The sequence below is a fragment of the Diabrotica virgifera genome, chromosome 2 (assembly GCF_917563875.1).
Source record: "Diabrotica virgifera virgifera chromosome 2, PGI_DIABVI_V3a".
Taxonomy (NCBI): Eukaryota; Metazoa; Arthropoda; class Insecta; order Coleoptera; family Chrysomelidae; genus Diabrotica; species Diabrotica virgifera.
The window spans coordinates 96,119,948-96,139,062 of NC_065444.1; the positions used below are offsets into that span (position 1 = coordinate 96,119,948).

The 19,115-nt window shown below is 33.1% G+C and overlaps 1 protein-coding gene across 2 annotated transcripts in view; it reads left to right on the forward strand.

The window, feature by feature from the left end:
* The window catches only part of LOC114326387 (caspase-8), a 94,174-nt gene that overhangs the window by 36,245 nt on the left and 38,814 nt on the right, over positions 1–19,115 (forward strand). For both annotated transcript variants that reach the window (XM_050642732.1, XM_028274747.2), the window contains exons 7-8: positions 6,201–6,332; positions 17,884–18,061. In XM_050642732.1, the coding sequence (XP_050498689.1) occupies positions 6,201–6,332; positions 17,884–18,061 (310 nt within the window). The remainder of the gene's footprint in view (positions 1–6,200; positions 6,333–17,883; positions 18,062–19,115) is intronic.

Here is a 19,115-nt window from a genome sequence, read left to right on the forward strand (position 1 = left end):
GAGTTTACTATCTGGTATTCCAGTAACATGTTAGTCAGTTGAATAGTGTCGAATCTGTCGACCACCATTATTTTTGTCGTAGCTTTATTGATTTTCAGACACTTTATTGCTTTCGTACTCAACTCTTCGCAGAAGATCAAGCATTTCTTGCTCATTTGCTGCTATAAGTGTAGTGTCATCAGCAAATCTTAAATTGGAGATTTTCCTACCACCTACTGTTACTCCACCGGCCCATCCTTCTAAAACCATCCTCATGACATGTTCACCATAAATGTTAAATAAGTCAGGTGACAACACGCATCCTTGTCTAACACCTCTCTCGGTCTTGAATTGGTTTGAGAACTTCTGATCTAGTCGTACTGTCGCTATATTAGACTGGTACAGATTTTTAATAAGTGTCACCAGGTGCATTGGTGCGCCCATTTCTATTAAAATTGACCACAGATTTATCCAGCTTACACAATCAAATGCCTTTTGGTACTCAATGAAGCATATAATCATAGGTATTTGAAATTCTCTAGACTTTTCAATGAGTTGTCTCAGGTTCAGGATTTGTTCCCTTGTACCTTTACCCTCTACAAACCCCGCTTGTTCCCGAGGTATTTGGTAATGTAGATAGGTTTTTAATCTGTTTTTGATGATATGCAACAATATTTTACTAGCATGTGTTATTAGTGACAATGTGCGGTAGTTTTCACATCTGGTAGTAGTTCCTTTTTTGTGTAGTGGGATATAAATTGAGGTACACCAACCACATGGCCATTTTCCTGAATTTCAAACAGCCACACAGATAGAATGGATGATATGTAACCCTTTGTCACCTAGTAACTGTAGTATTTCACATGGTATTGAATCAATGCCTAGGGATTTATTTCTCTTTAGTAATTTAATTGCATCTTTGACTTTTGCAGCGAGTAAGACAGTAGGTTCTCTAGGGTAGTCAAAAGGCCACTGATTTTCTGCTGATACCTCGTTATTTTTATATAGGTCGCCACAGTAGTTTCGCCATGTTTCCAATATTTCATCAGTATCGGTCTTTAAATTATCTTCCTTATCTATTACAGACCACGTTTGAGGTTTAAATTCTGTGGTAAGGAGTTTGATCTTCTGGAATAAGTCCCTCGGTTCATTTCGACAGCCATGTTCCTCTATCTCTCTGCATATTTGAGAGATGTAATCAGCTTTATCTTTGCGGTACTGTTTTCTGATTTCTCTCGATAACGCTCTTTATTAATCGTTTGTTCCGTATCTAGTTTTATGTTCTTTTCTGCGTTGAATCACAGTCCACGTATTATCGGATATCCACGGCTTACGGCCAGTGGAAACCGCTGCCTCACAGTCTTTTGCAGCCTCGATTACCTTATCTTTGAGATAGATCCAAGTACTCTCAGGGTCACTATCTACTTGGTCTAAAGAAAGAGCTTCTTCTAGGTTTTGTTGGAAGTCATTGATTTTTGATGGATTTAGAGACATGACTTTTCTCTCGGGTCTTCTTTTGGGGACTTTAAAATGAAGTCGAACGTTCAATACCAGGAGTTGATGATCGCTTCCACAGTCTACGCCAGGATATGTTTTACAGTTGATGGACGACGACTTCCATCTTGATCTTATTAGGATGTAGTCTATTTGATTCCTTGTTCGTCCATCTGGGCTGCGCCATGTGTATAATCTCCGTGGATGATGTTGATATAACGTGTTTGTAATTGTAAGATGTTCTACACAGAACTCCACTAGACGGTCGCCATTCTAGTTCTAGTTCTAATACTTAAACTAAATTTAAACTAACAACTTGCCTGTTATGTCCTGAATATTAGGTAAACGGGAAAATATTATTTACTCATACACTACTTTGATTATTACTTTTATTTAATTAGTTTATACATTTTAAATTATACGACATAACATGAGTTGTGACATAAGTCAAACTGGGGACCTGGCTGTCAGCTGCGTTGCCAGACGTCTTTGATGACCTTGATATATGACACGCCCCTTCTAAAAATAAAAATTAAATTTAGTATGAATACTATTACAAACAATATGATTATAAGTTTAATCTTTCTGGCTGCTTTATAGTACGTCCACTTCTTGTGAATCTTGCATTTTCTTCTCCTTTTTGGTCGTTTGGGTTTGATGTTAGTGCAGTTTGGTCCCTCACTTGAGAAGTGGGTTGGCTTGGCGAATGAATAGTGCAAATAGGGGAATTTTCCACATGGATTTGAGGGGTGTTATTGTTTTGGTCTTCAAGGTGATTTCTGATGTTTAGTGGCTTTAGAAACGATCGGTTTCTTCGATATTGGCCATCACCTGCCTGCACTATATAATCTCCATGGCTTGATTGGTGTTTAACAACGGCTGGTGTCCAGTCTCTGGTTCCTTTTTGAAGTAAAATTGGTTGATCAACTTCAAGGGTTGGGAGCCTTTTCGTTCCTTTGTTATAATATACCCTTTGTCTAGATTGTCTTTTTTCGAGTGCCTTCTTTACACCAACAGTTGAAAGTTAGGTTTAAGGACATCAGTTTTGACTGGTATTATTGATCTGAGCCTCCGACCCATTAGTAATTGGCATGGAGCAGGTAAATCAGACTTGGGAGTTATGTTGTACTGTAGGATGGCTAGAAATGGGTCTTCGCCTTCCTGATAAGCCTTAGTTAACAAAGCTTTTATTGTTTGTATGGCTCGTTCGACCATACCATTTGAGCGGGGATATTTGGGACTGGAAGTGTTTAGAAGAATGTCATATTTCTTTGCAAATTGTTGAAACTCGTACGAATTGAATGGAGGACCGTTGTCGGAAAAGATCTCTTGAGGAATTCCATTGATTGAAAAAATATTTTTTAGGGTTGACAAAACAGTTGATCCCCTTTTATTTGTTAACTTGTTGACAATAGTGAATTTGCTGTAGTAATCTACAAGGACAATGAAATCCTGCTGGCCTAAAGATTTAAAATCCATGTCTACTTTTTGCCAAGGTAATATTGGAATTTCATGAGGGGTCAGGGGTTCCCTAGGATTTGAGACTGCATACTTCTGACAAGTTAAACAATTTGACACAATGTTTTCAACATCTACTGATAGACCGGGCCAGTATACACAATCGTTTGCTAATTTTTTGGTGGAAACAATGCCCTGATGAGTGCGGCAGCTTGCCTGGAACATAGGATAATTCAAAATCGTATCTTAATAGTCGAAAAACTAGTCGTTGGATTCGGGGAGAGAGTTCATCTAATGGTTTTTTAAGTAATCCTACTAGCGGGCGGTGATCAGTTTCTACCTTGAACCTACGACCAAACAAATAATAATGGAATCGCTCACATCCATGTACTACAGCCAATAATTCTTTCTTGATATGATTATATCTTTGTTGACAGCTGGTTAGTGATACAGAGGCAAATTCAATAATATGGTCTTCTTGGCTTATCATGGCGCCTAGACCGTAAGGACTTGCATCAACAGAAAGTGTGACGGCTTTATTTGGATTGAAAAACGACAGGACTGGGGTTGACGTTATAAGTTTTTTAAGTCGTTCAAAACATCTTGTTTCATTAGCAGTCCACTGCCATACATTCTTTTTACTCAGAAGTTTTCTCAGCACTGCTGTTTCAGATGAGAGGTTAGGAATAAATTTTGCAAGGTATGTGATCATTCCCAGAAACCTTTGGAGTTCTTTACAATTTTTTGGAGCTTTCATATTTACAATGGAAGAAATCTTTTTTTCATCTGCTTCCACACCTTTTTCACTAAGCACATGTCCCAGGAAATTGAGACGACTAGCACAGAATTTTGATTTATCTAAATTTAAGGTCAAGCCAGATTCTGAAATTTTATTTAAGACAGCGTTTAAGTTTTTTTATGTTCCTCTAGAGGTCTTCCAAAAATTAAGATGTCATCAAAATATGCAATTACACCTGGAAGCCCATCCAAGGTTTCTTGAATAAATTTTTGGAATATTTCGGGTGCTGAAGAAATGCCATAGGGTAACCTCAAAAAACGATATCTGCCAAATGGGGTTGCTATTGTGCAAAGAAATGAGCTATCATCACTAAGCGGGATTTGCAAAAATGCAGAAGAAGCATCAAGTAATGAGAAATATTTGGCACCAGAGAGTTTGCTAAACAGAACATCTTGAGTGGGGATTGGAAAATTTTCCCGTCTAATATAAACATTTAAGGACCGAGGGTCCATGCACAACCTAATATCGCCGTTGGCCTTGGGTGCTATTACTATGGGGTGTACCCAGTCCGTTGGCTCACTTACAGGTACAATAATTTTTTCAGCCACCATTTCATCAAGTTTTTCCTTCACTTTGGAATTAAGAGCAGCAGGTATTTTTCTAGCACCAGAAATTCGGGGAATAGCATCATCCCTTAAGGCTATTTTGTAGCACCTATCAACAAGTCCTATACCTGAAAAAACTTTTGTATGTTTGCACAGAATGTTATTTACACTAGTTGGAATGGGAATGTGTTTGTCGGAGTCTATAATAGTTTCACAATTGTTGCCATTCAGGTTTAATATTTTTAAATCATTAGCAGCACTAAGTCCCAGAATAGAACTAGGGTAGGGGTCCCTTAGAACATAAAATAAAAGTTTTTTCTGGATATTATTATATTCACAATTTATATAAATCTGTCCGATAGTGTCTATTTTGTGACCAGAATATGATGAAAGTTTTACACGTGTTAATGAAAGTTTATTAGATGGAATATTTAAGTTTTTAAAATCACTAAAATTTAAAATGTTACATGACTGCCCGTATCAATTTTGAAATTAGTTTTAGTACCCATGAGAGATATCCTCTCAAACCACTCAATAGCATCAACTGAGTCTATTGTCCACACGACATTTTCGGAACAGTCAATAGAGTCTATACGCACTTCTAATTCCTCAGTACTGTCTTCCAGGTTTTCGGAAATTTCGTGTACTCTATTCATGCTGCGGCAAAATTTACGATAGTGACCCCTATGGTTACAGTGGCCACAAGTTCTATAAAAAGCAGGACACTTACCTCGTACATGTTGAAGACCGCAGTTCATACAGTTACCTCCAGCCGTTCTGCCACTCCTAATGTCAGCACTTTTACTGTTGCCGCTGTGCTCTGCTTTAGACCGAAACTGTTCATTTTTCTGAAAGTTGCTACTTGTTGCACTACGAGCACTATCACTATTTGGCATGTATTGTTTATTAATTGCACTTACGGATGCACTGTCTGCCGCTATTTGTCTCTGGGTTAAAACACTTGATTCCATTGACCTGGATATGTTTATAGCTTCAGCTAAACTAAGATCTGGCTTTTGTAATAATTTCTCCTGTATTCTTTTATCTATAACTCCAAGGACAATCCTATCCCGTATCAATACATCTTTTTCTTTAAAATCTCATGAATTTGCTAACTCTTTCAATGACATGACAAATTGTTCTATTGTTTCACCCTGTAACTGGTTTCGTTTGAAAAATTTGTAGTGCTCAAATACCTGATTTTTAAGTGGCTCACAGTATTGATCAAACTTTTCCAATACTACTGAAAATTTGTTTTTGTCTTCTCCTTCTTCATACTCAAAGGTATTATAGATACGGATGCCCTCATCTCCTAAATAGTTTAATAGTACTGCTATTTTTATGCTGTCTGGTTTAGTTGACTTCCCACTAGCCAATATGTAAATATGATATTTTTGCTTCCACAACTTCCAGTTTGCTGGGAGATTGTTACCCTTGAATTCGAATTGTTCAGGGGCTCTACACTGTTCAGATGACTCGGCCATTTTAAGAAAGTAAATTCTACAGCTAGCTAGGTATTATACCACCTTAATTGAATGTGTTTTTATCAGAAAAAACCGAAAATGTTTTTATGATTACCGCTAAATCACGCCGTTGACATAACCTTTTCACACAAAGTTATTTTAAACATTAGTTTTCCGTTTACCGCTGCCACCATGTTATGTCCTGAATATTAGGTAAACGGGAAAATATTATTTACTCATACACTACTTTGATTATTACTTTTATTTAATTAGTTTATACATTTTAAGTTATATGACATAACATGAGTTGTGACATAAGTCAAACTGGGGACCTGGCTTTCAGCTGCGTTGCCAGACGTCTTTGATGACCTTGATATATGATTTATGTTATTTCACAGCCTACCCTAATTACTATTTTTTCTATGACTATGGAACAACTTTTATATCTATTGATATTTTTAGGTGTTGTTTATGGCTGTAATAGTTGCCATGTTAAAGTGAGTAAGATACAAGAAATAATGTCAAACAAGAATTTTAACCAAAAACCGAAAGTTCTGATCCTACAATCGTGCCAAGGGAGGGAATGCCTTAAAGGTAAGCTTTTCTATAATCAGTTGATGTTTGTAACGATCCAAAAAACTTTTATTTTTTTTTAAATTGGATTTTCTTCAGAACGCAATTACTTTTATGTGACTCTGTATATAGTTCTTCCACTCTAAGTATTCCCATGCATGAAATTATTCACAAATTACTTTTTTCTACAACTATTCAAAGTGCACTTTTCTGCACAGTTTTTTGTTAACAAAATTGATATTTTATCACAGTATAAGATTTATGACATTAGTGTGCAGAAAAGTGACGTTTCTGTGCAGAAAAGAACTTTCCGACACAGAAACGTCACTTTTCTTCACACTAATGTCATCAATCTTATACTGTGAGAAAATATCACAGTACCATTACATTCCACAATAAAATCATAAATATAATTACATATATACCATATTTAGATGAAACGGTTTTATTTAAGATACATAGTAGATTTGATAGTGATTTTCAAAAAAGAACCGATTTAACTCATGTCGGAGAAATCTGCAAAATTCGCTACTTTATCACATTATTTGAACACATTCTTTGGTATTTTACAAATGACTACTTCATTCTGAGTAACGTTATATATTCTGTTTATATCTGTGGTTAAAGTGTAGACAAATATACAACCTGTAAGACAATTATTATACTTAATTATCGAATAGAAATTAAATTATGGATGTTACAACTGTTTTATTTTACAATTTTATTCTTTATAAACATGTTATAATTATCAATTAACCAATAAGGATTTAGCAACCTCAGCAAGATACGTCGAATGAAGTAGGTATGGTGTAAATCCGACAAGAATCTACAGGTCGAGCAAGTCTCGTAAATTTCACGATTGCGAGCCACGCTTCACGCAACCGTGTTTGCGTACTTGTGTTTCAAGTTGCGTGGTCGTACGGAGTTATATTTACCAAATTTAAATATAATCGTTTTCAAAATTAAATCAAAATGGCTACTGGGTGTAAAAGATAAATCTTATTCTATCTGTTCTTAATGAGTTTTAGATAATTTTAGTTGTATTTCTTTGTAATTTTGTGTTGTACAAAGATTAATTTAACATTTTCTCTGGAAGTATTCATTTAGAAAGATAATATGCTTCATTGGTGTTGTGTTTTGAAGTGTGAAATGTGATAAAGTCAAGATAAAGTTCACTTTTAAACTGAACTAAATAAGGTATCTGAGAGACAACAATGGTTAAATGCAATACAATGTACAGGTTTTACTAGCGAAATGAAAATTTTCCTGTCCTGTCTGCTGTAATCATTTTATATCTGGTAAGTTACAATTACAACAGTAACGATTTTTGAAGATGTTAACATTTTAATCTTATAGGAAAACCAGCCGACTTAATAGATAATAACAATCTCCAGATTGGGTTCCTTCAATAAATATGGTCTATAAACACAATGAAATAAGTTCCCCAAAATCTAAAATGGAGTGGTATCAAAGGAGAATTAAAGGGAAAAATATTCATATTGAAATTATTTATAAGGCACTGGACTGTCTTAAATTCTACAATAATACTAGGTGGGTAAATGATTTTAGACATTTTTCATTAAGAGTAGATTAAGATTAAGTAGATTTTCATTCAGTAGATTTAAGACTTGTTTACACGGGTAGAGTAATGATGCAAGTACTTGATAGAGTAGAGTAACTCTACCTGTAAAAATGCTCAGCACAGTAGAATAGCTGGTAGAGTGTATAGTTGGAGTTAAAGTAGAGTGACTAGCAACCTATGGCAAAGTAACTACTCTATGACCACCACTACTGCCAAAATGTCTACTCGGCTGCACACTCTACCCATGGAACACGCTCAATTATGGCAGAATAGAGTAGGTAGGAGAGTACATGGGGGCGCTGTCATTCTGGCTGGAATTGTGTTTTGTGTAAATAGTGAAAATGAAGTTCACCGAAGATGAAACTTTAAAACTTGTAGAGCTATAATACGGCGAATACCAGTGTTTATGGAATTTAGGTAGTGTATACTACAGAAATAAAAGTTTGCAGCAAGCTGCGGAGGATGAAATCGTCGAAAGAATGGCAAAGGGGGCTTTGGAGTAAACAAGCTTAAGCAAAAAATTAAGAATTTAAGGTGCACTTATAATCAAGAGTGTTTAAAAATACAAAAATCGGTTTCACTATACTAGCATCAGTACTATACTTGTACTCTCCTCACGTGAATGGTATCAAGCCATTTTTGGTAGAGTACTACCACTACTCTACTCTCCTCAAAACTCTACCCATGTAAACAAGTCTTTAGAAACAGTGGAAAATGAGGTAGCTAGTAGAGTAGTAGTAGAGTAAAATATACTGGTTTAGCAAATTGCAATGTTTTAAGGTAATACAGTAGCGATAAACAGGTAGCCAAAACGTGTTCTAAGATTGTCACTGTAATTTTGAATATTTTTTCGAGGCATTTGGCACACGTATTCGTAAAATAATAAAGAATGGCGGTACAGAGCCCAATTTGAAAAATATATTAATATGTGGAAATTACTCTGTAATTATACAATATTTAAAAAATGAGCCTGTACCGCCATTAAGAAGAACAAAAAAATACACTTTCTTCAAATAAACTTTTTTATCCGATGCCTAGATTTTGTGTAATTTTGGAACTACTAATGAAATAAAAAATTTTAGTAGTTCCAAAATAACACAAAATCGGATAAAAAAAGTTGTATTTGAAAAAAGTGTATTTTTTTGTTCTTCTTAATGGCGGTACAAGCTCGTTTTTTTTATATTGTATTTAATTACAGAGTAATTTCCACATATTAATATATTTTTCAAATTGGGCTCTGTACCGCCATTCTTTATTATATTACGAATATGTGTGCCAAATATCTTGAAAAAATATTCAAAATTACAGCCGCAATCTTGGAACACATTTTCGCTACCTGTTGATCTATACTGTTTCCTCTTAAGATAGTTTTAATAGTTATTTATGATATAAGTATTAAATTTTAAGACGCGCATGTGAAAGTTAACTTGAAAAAATAATTTTATTAATGTTTTGACTTCCACATCAGATGTCATTGTCAAAATACAAAATATTCATTATTATTAGGTTTGTTCTAGCAAACGGTCAAACTAGTCAAAAACCATCAGCAAACAGTTGGTCAGTAAAAGAACATAATACAGTCACCAGTGCGATCCCCTCTACTCGCGCTGGTCCACTATTCGCTGATGGTTTCAAACTGATGCTAGAACAAACCTATTATTATTATACATATCATTATCTGTAAATAATATTTCTTCTGATTGTTAATTGTAAAGGATAGAAAAATTACCATTTATTTTATTTTTTTTAGAATCAGCTGAGAGAAGTGGTCTACAAAAAAACCAGGAAGGAAACGGAATATGTGGCTACGAAAGGCAAAAGAAAGGTTTACAAAGCAAATGTGACACATTTTTTTGAAATATTTAGGAATATCAGTAAATTGCATTAAAAAAATGTATGAAAAGATTTTGTTCAATAAAAATGTTTATATTTATCAAGGATGTATTATTTGGTATGGCCACATATCGTCAGTGATGTAATAATACATCCTATCTGTTTTTTCATGAGTTTTGTAAGAGAGACTAAAAACTTGTCTTAGGGTCACCTCCTGTTTTCATATGATATTTTTTGACTTGTTTTGTAGTAAATTAAACTATCTATGAACTACAAAACAAGTCAAAACTTACATATGAACACAGGAGGTGACCTTAAAACATGTTTTTCCATCTCTCATACAAAACTCATGAAAAAACAGATAGGAGGTATTGTCACATCAGCAAGGATGTACAGTGATGAGTGCCCTAATAACCGGCAAAATATTTAGTTGTGAGATAAAAAGAAATGAAACTAGTCGAGCTGGGAAATTTAGCGAAATTAACCTTTAAATTTACGTTATATTGATCCCACCTTTACACATATCGGAGGAGTATGTCAACTAAAACTGTCACTGTGACAGTGGTAGTTTCCAAACTCGTCTGATACGTCTGAAGGTGGTACACAATCAATACAATCTAAATGTATAAGTTAATATCGCTAAATTTCCCAGCTCGACTAGTTTCATGTCTTTTTATCTCACTACTTAATACATCTTTTGTGCTATTTTGCCGGTTATTAGAGCGCTCATCACTGTATTTCTGGTATATCCAGGGAATGTCTACAAAATATATTTTGAATGTCCAGAGAACATTCGTGGACATTCATGGAATGTTCCAATAAGACATTCAGGTAATGTTTAAAATGCTGACACAGGATTTTCCTGGGATGTTCTCAGGGAACATGTTTTCGGGGATATTCCAGGAATTTTTCAATGTCTGTGTACCTTCTATGGACCTATATGGAATATTTTGGTGTTATTACCGCCGCACTCCACTTGCGATTTGTAATCAGGAAGATTGAACACATTGTTTCAAATACAAGTCAATCCATTTGTGACTAAATAATCATGGATTGACTTCTATTTGAAAGAATGTGTTCAATCTTCACAACTACAAATCGCAAGTGGAGTCCGGCGCTTAGGGCTACTTCCTCTTCGGTATTATGTATTATACTACAGAAATCAGGAACTTTCCTTCTAAATATATGTATGCATCTTGGCCATCAAACATATTCTTCCAAACATTTTTTTAAGGGGTCTTGTGGGTAAAAAAAGTGACTTTTTAAAAAAATTATATCTCGAAAACTAAAATTTATTTTTATTTATAATTGGAACATGTAAAAGTATAGTACTTAAGGTAGTCTCAAAAAAAGTTTCAGCCAAAAATATTCATTTTTGTAGAGTTTAAGTTTTTTTGCGTTGGCAGCATAACTAAGTCCAGTCTCATCTGAAATCAAAAAGTTTCTTGTAGTTTATACCTCTGGCTAGAATATGAACGAAGGAATTAAAAAAAAATGAAATTTGAAGATTTTACATAAGTTTAAACACATTTTTGACCCCAATTTTTCTCATTTTTAAAGTAGTTTTTTTTATAAAACAAAAATGACCTCATCTAATAAAAAATCCTTTGTTGATTCACTAGCCAGAGGTATAAACTACAAGAAACTTTGATTTCAGATGAGACTGGACTTGTTATGCTGCTCACGGCAAAAAAGGGCTGTTGTCGAAAAATTGCAGTCAACTCTACAAAAATGAATATTTTTGGCTGAAATTTTTTTGAGAGTACTATACTTTTACATGTTTCAATTATAAATAAAAATAATTTTTAGTTTCCAAGATATAATTTTTTAAAAAGTCACTTTTTTTACCTGCAAGCATTGATTATAAATATTCCTCTGCAAGACAACAACTTAACAAATTGTTGATTTCAAATTGTAACATTTGTTTTGCAAAGTATGCTGCCCTCTTGTATTTTCTGTGTTATCTTCATCATACAATTACTTCATCTAAAAACTTTCTGCGATATATTCGCAACAACAAAAACAAACAAAACAAAAAAAAATAAAACAAAAGTTTAACCACCTTCACACCACAGAATCAAGCAATCAAGTTACACAAATTTTCAAACACCTCACCTGACACAGCGTCTCAAGTACGATTGCGCGAATTGGTAAATATAACTCTGCACGACCACGCAACTCGAAACACAAGTACGCAAACACGGTTGCGTGAAGCGTGGCTCGCAATCGTGAAATTTACGAGACTTGCTCGACCTGTAGATTCTTGTGTAAATCCGTGACTGCATAAATATAACGTCAAATGTGACATTATTTTGTAATCATTATTTAAAATAGTTTAAATTCAAACAAATTAAGTCAGTGCATTAATTTTTTAACTGATTTCTGTGTAATTTGTTTGGGTATAAGGAATTTAAATTGATTAGTATTAATCAAATACAGTTTAAAATTTATAATTTATTATTATAATAAATCTTCGTTTGGAAATTGTGATTTTTATTTTTAGCAAAAACTGTGGTTGTAGAAAAAGTATAGTGTGTAACACGTACAGAAAGGTAATTTCTCACTCTTTTGAATTGCGGCACTCGCTTGTGCTCGTACCGCAACTTTTCAAACTCGTGAGAAATTAGTACCTTTCTGCACTTGTTGCACAATATACTATTTATACTAAGTATCTTTTTTACGCACAGAAACTAGTATCGCAAAGTTAAATTGCTTGTTCATAGGAACCACAATAAGTTAAAGCCATCGGTACATAATTCGCAAATATTTTACGGCCATCCCTACTTTTTCTCTTTTTACACGGCAAATTATGTTTAGTACGTTTAGTAAAATTCACACTGATATGGATATGTAAACATTACTAGAATGTCATTCTACTTGGCAATGTCATCATTAACTTTAAAGAGATGGCTTTTGAATGTTCTTGGATAACTGTTAAATTTGTATAATTGCAAATTATTAATTCAGTTAATAAATGTGATCATTTTTTCACTAACTATGTATTCAGTGATTGTAATAATTTATATGTACAACAAAAACTAATACTCAATCGAGAAAAGAGGAAAAGTGTTAAAGTGATTTTTTAATAATATATTGTTACTATGGAACCCTTACAATTTTGAAAATCTTTAACAAAAAATACTTGTATCACAGAATATATTGTATTCTTTGCTTGGATCTTCCATAAATAATACACAATAAATAACTTTTTATTAAGTTCACGTCTTAAATCAATTATTTATCAAATACACTATCAATAGTATTTAAAACAACTCAAAATATTCCCGATGTCATGTCAAATATTTAAAACTGCCAGTGTCTTGTCATCATATTCTATTTGATTCGATTTGGAAAATATGTTCGATATTTTCGATATAAGAATATGTTCCATATAAGATAGCGAATGTTCGATTTGGAAAATATCACCACGGACTTTTTTTTTCAAACCCTGAAAAAACTAATAATTTTTTTTTTTTTTTAATTTAAACGCTGAATGAGAACTAAATTATTATCGAGGGCCGAAAGTCCCTTAGAATAAATAAAAAGTTTCTTTTGAATGAAATATTTGAAATTAAAAATTACACTACATTTTCCCTTAGTTTTTCACCCCTGTAATTTATTAAAATAAACATTATAGAAGTTTTCAGGGACTTTCGGCCCTCGGTAAGAATGTAATCTTTTTCAAAAATACTTATTAGTTTTCTCAGGATTCGAAAAAAATTAATCTCTATTTGAATAGAATTGCAGCCGAAAATACGTAACCATCCCATCCCCTTAAACAAGGATATAAACAGCATGGCATATCCCTGATATCTTGTTTACTTTGAATTTTGACGTTTATGATTTTAAGTGACAGTGACATTAGCACATTTTGTCGTGTTTGGTTTATTTGCATTTATTGTTTATTTGGTTTTATAAGTCAATAAAGGTTTATTTATTTATCAGTAAAGTTTATTGGACTTCATATTTATGAAAAATAAATATAATATTTCAGTTAAATAAATGAAAAGTTGCAAATCTGACTTTTGGGTCCCCCAGACAAAGACGAGTATTATTATTATCGTAGTGTTGATAACTCAATTTGTAAAAAATTTGCATTTGTATCACTGTTTCCCCATAGGTTTGATATATTAAATAGTTATTTTCCTAACTAGTGCGGAAAGTGATACTTTCACGCACGAGACTGCCGTTGACCCGAACGACGCGGTAGCGGAGTTCGGGCAAGCAGTCGAGTGCGGGGAAGACACTTTCCGCATGAGTTAGGAACAATATTTTTTCTAGGGCCGTATGTTTGGAAAAAACCACAAAAAATAGAGTTATATCAATTTTTATTTAGAAGTGAAAATACACAAATTAATTCTTTGACAAGGTTGTCAAAACCAAACTTTCAATATAATGGGTTACCACGACGACGATATTGGTTTCCATGACGACGATTCAAAACCATTGTAATTGTCTACTGATCTGACTTTTAAATATCATGTCAAAACAATTTTATTTCATCGAATTATCGCGCTAATTTCATTAAAACATGAACATAATAAGATAAATTTGAAATAAATTAGTAAATAATATCTAAATATTAGTTTATTGCATCTGTTATAATATATTGTAATGTCGTATTACAAGGTATTTTACTTTCCCGCACGCCGTGCTGGAAAATTTACTTCAACGCACGCCGTGCGGGAAAGTGTAACTTTCGGAAACGAAATGCGTGCGTGTAAGTGGCTCTTTTAGCACGGCCGTAGAAAAAATATTAATTGTTTTTTATGTAATTCAATCGATAGTTTTGTGTTTCTCAACCATAGGTAATATTAAATCGTCGTAACAATATTATCTTTGTTGTGACTTTTTTAATTGATTCGTTCTATATTTATCTTTAATTCGTAATAGTCTGTATGGTGGCTAAGTAGTCCAAGTAATGAAGCTTAAAATAGGAAAAAACCTCGCAATTTTTACAGAATGGATCAAAATCTATATCATGTCAAAAGGCGCTTTTACAATGGGGTTGGTTGCCACCCCATCTCGGGGGTGCAAATTTTTTCTTATATTTTAATGACAAAAGTTGGTAAAAACGTTCATTCTAAGCAAAAAGCGTTCCATACATTTTTTTGATAAAATTGGTAGTTTTCGATTTATTCGCTATCGAAAGTATTAGTTTTATATCGAAAAAATCAATGTTTTTAATAAGTTTTCTGCTAATAACTACAAAAGTTTTCGTTTTATCAAAACAACTTTACTTAACAAAAATGTACCTTTTAAAAAATAAACAAAACCGTTTTTTTTTTAATTTTCTTTAAGGCCAATAGTAATCGAGCTATACTATATTATATGTTGGCTCTTTTTCGTCAAATGCTAAATATTGTAGTTTCAAAGTCAAAAGACGAGAAAGCTGTGCATTTTTCGAAGACAACTTGTTCAAACTAATTTAAAGTACTTAAAAATATCTATCTCCAGGAATAAAAAAAGTCTCTAGCTCAATAATTAAGTTACTTATAATGAAAAGAATGTCAGTCCCTATTTTTTTTTCAGCGAAAAAGTGATCGCAAGCAACCCCCTAATCACCACCCTAATTAAAATTAGTCATTGATCTTATTTAGTCTTTTTATTTATGTATTATTAATAGGTTCTAGAAGCTTGACCGGCATGGAATGATTAGTTAAAAAAAAATGGAGTTTAAATGAATAACGAATTTTTGTAGTTTGGAAAAAAATGGCCTTTTCTTCAGAATAGCAAGATTAGCATTAGAGATACGAAAAAATGTTTAATATTAAATTGTAGCTTATTTAAGAATCTGGTTTGCAAAAATTTTTTCTGCAGCAAAAAATGAGTGAGCTATTGATAATTAAAACTTGTAATAACATGCAAAAACCACCTTTACCAACCCTTTCAAAGTCACCTCTTTTTGCGACCGAGGATTTTAAAAAGATTTAATACTAATATTGACTTATAGATCTTGTAAAAACCTACAAAAATATTTTTTACCAAACTTTTTAAGATAAAAAATAAAAAAGTTATGGTTAAAAAATCAATATATTTTTTTGAAAAAAAAAAAAAAATGAGAAATGCAATTGAAAGCATAATAATGTAAGCTAGCGGTGTTTTTAGTCATTGGCCATATTTATTCTTATTTATTTATCTATTATTAATAGATTCTAGAAGTTTGGCTGGCTTAGAATGATTAGTTTTTAAAAAACTGAAGTTAAAAGCGAATATCGAATTTTTGTAGTTTGGTAAAAAAGGCCATTTTCTTCAGAATAGAAAGATTAGCATCAGAGATACAAAAAAATGCTTAAATATCAAATTGTAGGTCATTTAATGAGTAAGTATATCGAAAAACATTGATTTTTTCTATACAAAACTAACCCTTTCGATAGCGAATAAATCGAAAACTATTAATTTTATCAAAAAAATGTATAGGGCATTTTTGCTTAGAATGAACGTTTTTATCAACTTTTGTGGTCAAAATATAATAAAAAATTTCCACCCCCAAGACGGGGTGGTAACCACCCCCATGGTAAAAGCGCCTTTCGGAATCATATATATTTTGATCCTTGGACTATCCAGTACTTATTCTCCAATTTTCAAGCAAATAGATCCATTCTGTAAAAATTGCGAGGTGAAAAGCTTCGGTTCCTGGCCTAAAGCTGTTAGGCCATTAATCTCCTCAATAGTGAAAAAAGATACCTACTTCAATAAATTAACTTTATAAAATACGTTCACGTGATTCACGGGATAATAGTCATATCCTAATTATTACCCCTGACACTTTAACAGGGGTCTAGGACGTTTCGCCGCGAGCCCGTTTCGCCGCGGGTCCCTTTCTGCTCGAGAACCTTACTTGCTAATTGAAGAAACGACTACCTATGTAATGCTCACACATACAGGAAGGTTTGGTAGTTATAATTAATACATATACGGATTGATATGGAATTTTCACTTCTAATAATTTTCGAACATAACCACAAAGTTATACTTAATTTTATTTCCCTCTATTTAAACTTCCCTTCACACTTAACAAAAAGTACTTCGTCAACATACAACAATAATAAACTTCATTTTACTAGTTTACTTAGAAGCTATTTAAATCTAAAGTTTTCTACATCCTAAAAGTTTACATCATCCGCTGTTGGTCATTTACCGTTATTCAAGTAGGTACATGGTATTTTGTTTTTAATAGTATTAGAATAATGAAATGCCACAGTCGAAAGTAACCACCAGATTAGTACTTGATTAGTACTTAAATTTGGAGAATTATTTTATTCAAAGGTTAATATTTTTATAAACTGTGTAACAAACATCTTATAATCTTCGCGGTGTGCAAGTACTTGGAGGGAATACGAGAAACGATCGTGCGCGAATAGCGGATAAATATTGCAACTTTCTTAAATAATTCATATTGTCAATTGAAATTGTCAAATTGACGTATATTTTATACCTACTGTCATTGAAGAAGGAAAATTATATATTGCCTCACAATATTGATATGATATGCAATTATTATATATAGGTAAATTTAATTAATTGTATTTTGTTTGCAGTACTGCATTTTAATAACTAATTTTATTTACTACATACAATTGTTTACGTTTTAATAACATAACCTGAATCTTATTTTTTCTTCTTATTATTTTTTTTGGACTATGGCCTTGACAATTAATCCAACAACCAGCACCATATGATTGGCCAATATAATTAAAAGTGCGAATGAAGTTGGAGAGCGTAGAAACTAGGTGTCGCTTTTCCGAACTTGCACGGTCCCAATAAGATAATATTATACATAACAGAAATAAGAATCAGGTACTACTGCGAAGCCAAACTATAATATTAAGCGTGGAAAAATTATAAGTATTTTATGCAGAAAAGTAAGGGTTGAAAAAAAATGTTGGAACTTCTAACGGGACGCCATTTTTTAGGAAGAAACATTGAGTTTCTCAATTATTCTCTCAAAATTAGCTCGCGGCAACGTCCACGGCGAAACGTCCCATTCCCCTTTGACAGTATGTATCAATACTACACATCGACGACGTACGTTTCACTTTATTTTTTGATTTAACTTGTTTGGAAATGAATCGTGACGCATGGGAAAAGGAGTGGAAGAACTATATCATAAAAATCAATATATTCATCACTTATTCATCCAATACTTTCTTCTAGTTGACTCCAAAGATGATGATGATTCCAAGTCCCTAACAACCGATGGCGGAGGTACGACATATCGTGACATGTTAACATTTTGGGCCACCTTTCCCGGATATGCAGCCATACGGAACAAGCAAACGGGAACGTGGTTTATCCAAAATTTGTGTCAGGCAATACAGGAGGATGGCGATGAGTAAGTACCTATACATTTATAAAGTGTCTTTTCTATAAAAGATTTTTCGATATATTCGGTCCGTTTCATTATATTCACAATGTACCCCTCGGACCAATTTGCAGTAGCATGGATTCTCCTTGCAACATACTGTCAAAGTTCCTTCTAGACATAATTCTTCTAGCACATAACACTACCTCTTTTATCAAAAACTACCACTATTTAGAAAATATATTATAATTTTATATATGCTATTCAGTTTTGACATTACGAGCCTTTTCACCAATATACCACTGGAAATATCTTTAAAAATACTAAGAGGCAAACTAGAAAGGGATGATACATTGAAAACAAAAACCAAACTGAATGTATCAGCCATCGTAGAGAGAATAATACTGCACAGATAATACTTATTTTCAACTAGACAATAACTTCTATAAACAAAATTTTGAATTAGCTATGCGCTATTCCTTGTCTCCATTGGTAGCTAATATATTCATGGATAATTTTGAACACAACAAGTACACAAACAAGACAAACAACCTAGAGTATGGTGGAGATATGTAGATGATGTGTTCTCCATTTGGCCCCACGGACCAGAGGCGTTGAACAAATTTCTGATGGGCATCAACAATATAGACCAGCGGTTCCCAACCTTTTTTAGCTTGAGACACACTAACTTAAAAACTCATTCAGCCACGGCACACTTGGTAAATAATTTCTATAATGAGTATAATCATAATGTATTGTTATGTGATTTTATTATGTTACTTTCTTTAAAAATATAATTTAAAACATAATTCATTGAGTTAATGCTATATTCATTATGGAAACTAGTAAAATTAACAAAACAAGCGGTAATATGTTTAACTAACGCACATCTGCATACGATACTGCTATTACCGCATTCTGTTGGTCGAGTGTTGAACTATTGAAACAGCAGACAAACGCGGAACAGAAGATTTATTCAATGAAAAATAGTCGGTAAAAGTTATTATCACGGCGAATTAAAAAAGAAAATACTAGTAAAAAAGACAGTAAAATTTCGCGGCACACCTACAGGGACTTCAAGGCA